The following is a 7,500-nucleotide window of genomic DNA, read 5'->3' on the forward strand; positions in this document are numbered from 1 at the left end:
CCATTCCATATGTTAATCTATTCACTTCCCCAGAGATTAATACAACACAAACGGTCAGTTAGGTATGGACAACAGAACTCAGCTATTTTCAACCATATAAATGAACATAACCATAGAATAAACTGGAATTTGTCACGTGTAATTTATAGCAGCAACTGCCTGTACAAGAGTCAAATGATGGAATCGGCCTTAATAAAAGAGAGGCAGGTAATGAACATCTCAAAAGAAGCATGGATTTCAGATACGATCGACAAGGATTTCATTCAACCAACGCTTAAGAAGCTTTAAGAGAAGATTTTCAGCGGTGGTGACTTAAATTGGCTTGCCTGTGGATGGACCTCTTGGTATAAATACCTGAAGAGGGAGACAGCAGTCTCTGAAATATAGTACTTTTCTCTCTATATTTTGGTGTTTTTATGGGCTCCTTTTGTTAGATATATATATATATATATATATATATATATATATATATATATATATATATATAGCATATATATAGTTATTTATATATAAATAACTATATTATCTCTTTATCTATATATGTACATATATATATATATATATATATATATATATATATATATATATATATATATATACGTATATATACAGTTCTAAGATATGTTGGTTACTATAGTTGATTCACTTAAGGTAGATTCTTGGGTGAGCCCTATGCCTACGAGACGTTTGTTTGGCGGCCTCCGATTGGCTGGTACCGGGAGGTAGGCGGTCGCTCGTCTGCAACGTAGTAAACTGGCAATATGTTTTTATTAATTCATTTATCTCACGCTTTGCATAAGATAGGAAGGTAAATTATATATACGATATCGGTAAATACTGACCACTAGATTGTATTATGTATCGTAACATTTTTTGTGCCTGCAATCTTTCAGAGTTCAGCATTGCAAAAATGATATTCAGAATTACGAGCATGGTTCCAAACAGACCAGGGTTTGATAACGCTACGATCACTAACCATGCTTATTTGATTGTTTTTTCCATATGAAGAATTTCTATGTTGAATCTATTCGTAGGTGGACAATAATCGTAATTTCTGAATATTTTTTCTGAAGAAGTTTTAATTGTCTATTTAATTTTGATAATGAAACAAATCTTCCGACACCTGAGCCTGAAAAGCGAGAAAGAGAGAGAGAGAGAGAGAGAGAGAGAGAGAGAGAGAGAGAGAGAGAGGGGGGGGGGGGGGGGGGGCGGGGGGGGGGGGGGTGAGGGGGGGAGTGAGAGGGAGTGATGAGTGACGAAAGCAAAAGCTTCATCAGATCCGAATCCCAGGTCGTGTCCCCTGTGCCAGGTAAGCGAGTGTAAGCAGTTGTACTAAAAGTCTTCTCAGAAGCCGGAGGATCTTCTCATATCACACATTTTAGATAACCTTGATCGCGTGAATGATGAAAAGTTAAAACACTAGGAAGAATTAAATGCTCCTCTTCACTTTTACTTCTTTTTTTTTTTTTTTTTTTTTTTGTTTTTTTTTTTTTTTTTTTTTTTTTGTATGGTGTTTTTACGTTGCATGGAACCAGTGGTTATTCAGCAACGGGACCAACGGCTTTACGTGTCTTCCGAACCACGTCGAGAGTGAACTTCTATCACCAGAAATACATATCTCTCATCCTCAATGGAATGGCCGGGAATCGAACCCGCGGACCACCGAGGTGAGAAGCAAACACCAAACCAACCACGCCACTGAGGCGCTACTTTTACTTCTTGTAATTCCTTTCTGACGAAAATGAGACACTGAGCGAGCCGCCTACCTCCCGGTACTAGCCAAGCAGAGGCCGCCAAACATACGTCTCGTAGGCATAGGGCTCAACAAGAATCTACCTTAAGTGAATCGACTATGGTAACTCGAACAATAGAAGTACATCTCAGGTGGTCCTTAAACAACAGTTTTATATATATGATATAATATATATATATATATATATAGTGGGTATATATATATATATAGATATATATAATATATACATATATATATATATATAGATAGATATATATATATATATATATATATATATATATATATATATATATATATATATATATATATACATACACACACACACACACACACACACACACACACACACATATATATATATATATATATATATATATATATATATATATATATATATATATATATATATAGATATATAGATATATATCTGCTTGTAATTGGTGCTATTTGGTCTGTGATTCCGTAGAAAGTGCCAGTAAACTATGATTTTAATGTATTGGTAACTAATGATTTGGTAGAATAAACCTTATTGCATATATAAATCGGATATATAAGTAAGACATATTTACTCTACGTTATTTTAATCCAAAGAATAATCGTATTATTGTATTTAGTATCTTAATGAAGGGTAGCTATACTACTTTTTATATACTACTGATTTCCTTGTATAAGAACATTTGTTAAAGAGAATGAAATACCAAAGACTCCAAAAGTAGACTAGATATCCATCTGATTATAAGGTTAAACATTGATTTACTCGAATAAGGAAGATTTCATCCTTTTATTCTTCTCTATACTTATTCATTGTGACGCTTCTCTCAGAAACTCATGTAACATTATTTTTTAAAATTTATCTTCTTTATGAATCATCGTTAGACATTAGTACCTCTCAATGATTATTGTCTCTTCAGACCAGCTACGGTTTATTTTACCTCATTACTTTCAATATCAGTTGATGCCGCCACACCCCCCCCCCTTTTTTTTTATTTGAGGGAACCTCCATGAATTTGAATAATAAGTAATTTATTATTTACTTGATTATTAGCCCTTTGGATCACCGTATTTTCTAAATACATTACTATATAATCCCCAAATCTTAGAAGAATAATACGAAAGGTGTTGTAAAAACAGTGGAAGAAAGAAAAAAGAAGGTGGTTCTTGATGAGCATCCTGATTAGAGGACAAACATTCAAATTGGGCTAAATCTCATATTAATGACGTCCCACGCTGGCAGGCAAATGAGGTCGTATCTCTGCTTATTTAACCTGAACTGCTACACCTACAGACACACTTTTTTTTTTTTTTTTTTTTTGACAGTAGTAATATATCTATTGCCCTCTTGTTGAGTTAAAAATTTAAACAGTCTATATTCATGAATATTTTTATCAAAATGTCTATTTTCAAAGTCTTTTTCTTTCTTTTAACTACCAGTAGTTAACGATAAGCAAACTTATTTCAAATAATTATGAAACATTATGAAGTCTCTGTACTGAAATACAATAACGTTTCTTTTATTAGCTATACTGACCCGTTAACCTTTCCACTAGATTAACTCCACCTAGATGTTTGTTGAATGTCTAGACAATCTTAGGGTTGTTTTATTAAGGGGTTTCTTAGTCATTATTGAGTAATCACGGATGGTTCAAATTAATTATAATTTGTAACTTGTAGCTAGGCCGTCAAAATATCGTCAGTTGAATAGATTCACGTTCTTCTGTCTTCGTTATCCTTTAAGCTGGCACTGGACATCTTTTTTTTTTTTTTCTGACTATTGTCCAAGTGTTCCAAATGCTCTCACTTTACTTTCTTGTAGCCTAATCAATGAACTGTTTAGTTGTGAAATGGTAAAGTGAGTAATAACGAAGTTCGTCATCACAGAACTTGATTAACTTGATTATCTTCCGACAGACATTTTCACGCAAACCATGTCAAGTTTGTCATTGTAACCAATGGGTGAACACAGGCGCCATTTCCCGAGACTAAATATTACAGTTTTTCCTTGGATTAACATCTACGAAAAACAAAATTTGTTATCTATCATTCATCAACTGAAATTTTTCTCGCGAGAAACTATGATCGGGTGTTTTTTATGAGGAAAATGGAATGCTAATTTCGTCTCTCTCTCTCTCTCCTCTCTCTCTCTCTCTCTCGTCTCTCCTCTCTCTCTCTCTAGATCTTGTTAGTCAGCGATTATAAGAATGCCTAAAAGTGTAGAAATATTGCGTCATCGAAATCAAATGTCAGAGAATTACTCTTCTTATGCACATACTTGTGTGTGTTTCGTGTGCTTCCTGTGCGTTTTTCCTTTGAATATCTTAACAACTAAAAAGTGTATGTGTATTTCACCTATGGAGAGCAAAACATAATTCTGAACGGAGTTTTGCTGCTCTGACGTCATTTGTCTCAATAATCTTGATTTTTATTGTATTCCATAGACAGCATTATCTGGGTTTTTTGTGCCCTTATATTTGTTCTTTTTATGTTAGTTATTATTCTAATGATTGGTCCACGCAGTTTCTCTGACCTCCTCATATTCAGATTCAGTTGTAAAGGCTGTGTCAACTTCAGTTGATACAATTGCCACGTGCTTGAGAATATCCTTAAATCCGCGGTAGAGAGGTAAGGGAAACAGGGACTTGCAACAAGTACATAATTTTATCGTATATTCTACATTTTCAAGTTCAACTTGAAAATGTAGAATAAATTAGTCTCTGTTTCACTAACCTTTCTACAAAACTAAATACTGTAGTCCATTATACGTGCTGTCCTTTTGAAGCATTTTGGATGAATGTAGGATAGACGCTCTAATTTCATAAATTACTTTCAGACAAATCGTAATGAGCCAGAGGAGATACATGAAGGCTTTAAGTTTGAAATGTTAAAAATGAGGAAACTGGCCTCTCCCGGAAGCATAATTCTGAACTGTAACCGAGTACCGAACCTTCCCTGAAAAAGCCGGACGCCATATCTTCAAAACTAACCATAGAATCTTCTTGAAAGGCATCCCATTCTATTTCCCTCAACCAAACTACTAGAGTTGACTGAGCCAAACCTAACCTAATCTAACTTGACCTTACCCAGGGGCATGGCGACCCGGAAAGTTGTTGATTGACAGGTAGACATGACGCTTATGAGATCGGTGAACTCTGCAATCACTGACATTATCAGAGATGATGATGTAGGTTTTGACAGCAACGCAGCGGAATGAGATCCTTATTAAAAATATCTCTTAAAGACGAAGAGGCCCATGTAATAAAAACTTACAAAATGTTGTTTCCAAATGAAAACCGTGACAACCGATGTGATAAGTATAAAGTTCTGTGCCCTTCACCTCAGTGAGCTGCTCATGATATCACGCCAGTAGGGACCTTAGAAATATGTCGTCATTTGGAAATCAGCTGAAATATCCTCTTCCTTAATGAAAGCGATAAAAAGAAACTATTTTTGTAAATTACAAACTCACACATATGTATTATATAATATATATATATATATATATATATATATATATATATATATATATATTATTTATGTATTTATTTATTACGTACAGTCATATATATATATATATATATTTATATATATTATATATATATAGATATATATATATATATATATATATATATATATATATATATATATATATGTGTGTGTGTGTGTGTGTATCACAAAACGTTGCGTTTACCACCCTATGACAGATGATATTTTTGTTGATTTGACAAATTGCCATATTCAATAAGGATTTGAATCTTTGATTCTATTATGATAATCGGTATTGACGTGTGATCATAAGTAGACTTTAGCATAAAGGATAAATGGAGTTATGTCCATATGCCGCAGTTGTCGTAGATTCTGTTAGGAAACCATATTTAGTAATGACATATTACATGGAAGTCGTTGTCATGTAAAGCTGCCCTTTGCAAGTTTTTTTCAGAGTTAAGAAAAAAAGTTTTCTAGTCATTAAGAACTACAGACACATTTCGTATCTTATTCTTCGAAAATTCCCTGTTTTAGAACGCGACATAACAAATCTTAAGCTCTTCGACGTCATCAAACACGCTAAACACCCGCCCAAGTAACTAGAAGAGTTTGTAGTATCTAACTGTAGAAGCTAATAAGGTCCTCAGAATTTCTTGGATGACGCCAAGAAAGAGATCGACATTAATTGGTGAAGGAGGAAAGTTTGTTTTTCTAGAAAAGTATAACGTTTCTTGCACTGATAATTCAAACTACTTATATTGCATGGGTTGGCAGCCGGAAGCTAATTAGAAAATTATTCTCATCAACTCAAATGAAGGTAAACAGTCGCAGTTCCTGCGTACCAGTAAAAAGTTACTATCAAAAGCTTTATAAGACATGAACATATAAAACAAGACAAATAGTTCAAGCTGATCAAAGCTGCCAAGAACCTATAAAGCTTAGTTAATCTAATCCTGGCAACCAACAACTTAAACGATAGTTAATTAATCCATTAATTTAGGAGCTCGGTAAACTATTGCTGTGTATGTATAATATATGTGTGTGAGTGTGTGCGTCCTGGTAAAACCTACCGATTGTTAAAATTTCATAGTTCCCGTGGCTGAATAACCACTGGATCCATGCAACGTAAAATATCCATACAAACAAACAAACAAAAAATATCTTAGTATCGACTTAATGCATTACTGGTCATTGGTTCGTGCTCTTGTGATGAAAATTCTTCAGGTCGATCATGACTACAAAATTGTTGGGCTTCAAGCAGAACGAGACAACAGCCTCGAAATCCTTCAAAATATTATAATATAATTTGCGAATATGACAAGTTGAGAACTGTCACGTATGAACTTTGAAGCAGCGGAAATCCCTAATATTCATTTGAGTTATGTTTTAACGACAGAAGCGGGAATTCTATTTGCTACGGTCGCTTTTCCCTTTTTGCATAAACAGAACAAATGATAAAAGTAAACTAACCCAATTTTTTGTATTGACATAAATATCTGATGAGAGCAAACGACTCTTGATGTCAGTGTTGAAGAAATAATGGAGTTGGTTGCACGAGAAAAGCATAAATTTGTCTGAACGGTAAACGAATCGACTCGGTAACAATTGCTTAGAAGCAAATTATGGTAATTTTAATTATGATGGTTCCTCTTACTTAAATAAACATATATAAAACTAAAAGGAAGTAAAATTGAATTAATTACAGGAATCTCGTGCTGGATAAAGGTTCATTGTAAGCAATGGCCAGCTCCTATTGTAACACAACAAGGACTCGCTCTCAGGCAGTCGCGAATATCTCCTGTTATCGGGTTTCTGGAACGGACGCGAAATACTTCCACGATTTGAGAAAGAAAATATCTCCCGAGACAGAAAATTCCTTTAGAGGGATTTTTACAAAAACATTGAGCCAAAGACTGCTAGGAGTGAGGCGTAGGAAGTGGAGAGAGAGTGAGAGAGAGTTCTTTACATTCTTTTACATTCTTGAGAGGTAATGCGGTCTGAGTGGGTCTAGATTCAATTTGGCTAAGAGTTCTCTCTCCTCTATTCGCTTTATTATAGCTCTGGAAGGGAAATTTTGGCCTTTGCTGAGTTAAGGAGGCTGCAACAGAGGAATTCGAATGAGTAAATAATAACTGGACGACCAATGACACATCACGCCATTGCATGTTTGTTATTTTGTCCAAAAATATAAAAACGTTTTCCATCTCAACTAATTTTTTTATCTATGAACGCAGGAAATAATGATTCAATTGGCTTTCTTTATCATT

General features: G+C 34.3%; 1 protein-coding gene across 1 annotated transcript in view; it reads right to left on the bottom strand.

Annotated features, from left to right (window-relative positions):
- LOC135195857 (basic proline-rich protein-like) overlaps positions 1-7,500 on the bottom strand; it is a 38,986-nt gene that overhangs the window by 25,722 nt on the left and 5,764 nt on the right. Inside the window, exon 2 of the mRNA XM_064222369.1 lies at positions 4,831-4,981. Within this exon, the coding sequence (XP_064078439.1) occupies positions 4,831-4,981 (151 nt within the window). The remainder of the gene's footprint in view (positions 1-4,830; positions 4,982-7,500) is intronic.

The sequence above is a fragment of the Macrobrachium nipponense genome, chromosome 17 (genome assembly GCF_015104395.2).
Source record: "Macrobrachium nipponense isolate FS-2020 chromosome 17, ASM1510439v2, whole genome shotgun sequence".
In the NCBI taxonomy this organism is placed as follows: domain Eukaryota; kingdom Metazoa; phylum Arthropoda; class Malacostraca; order Decapoda; family Palaemonidae; genus Macrobrachium; species Macrobrachium nipponense.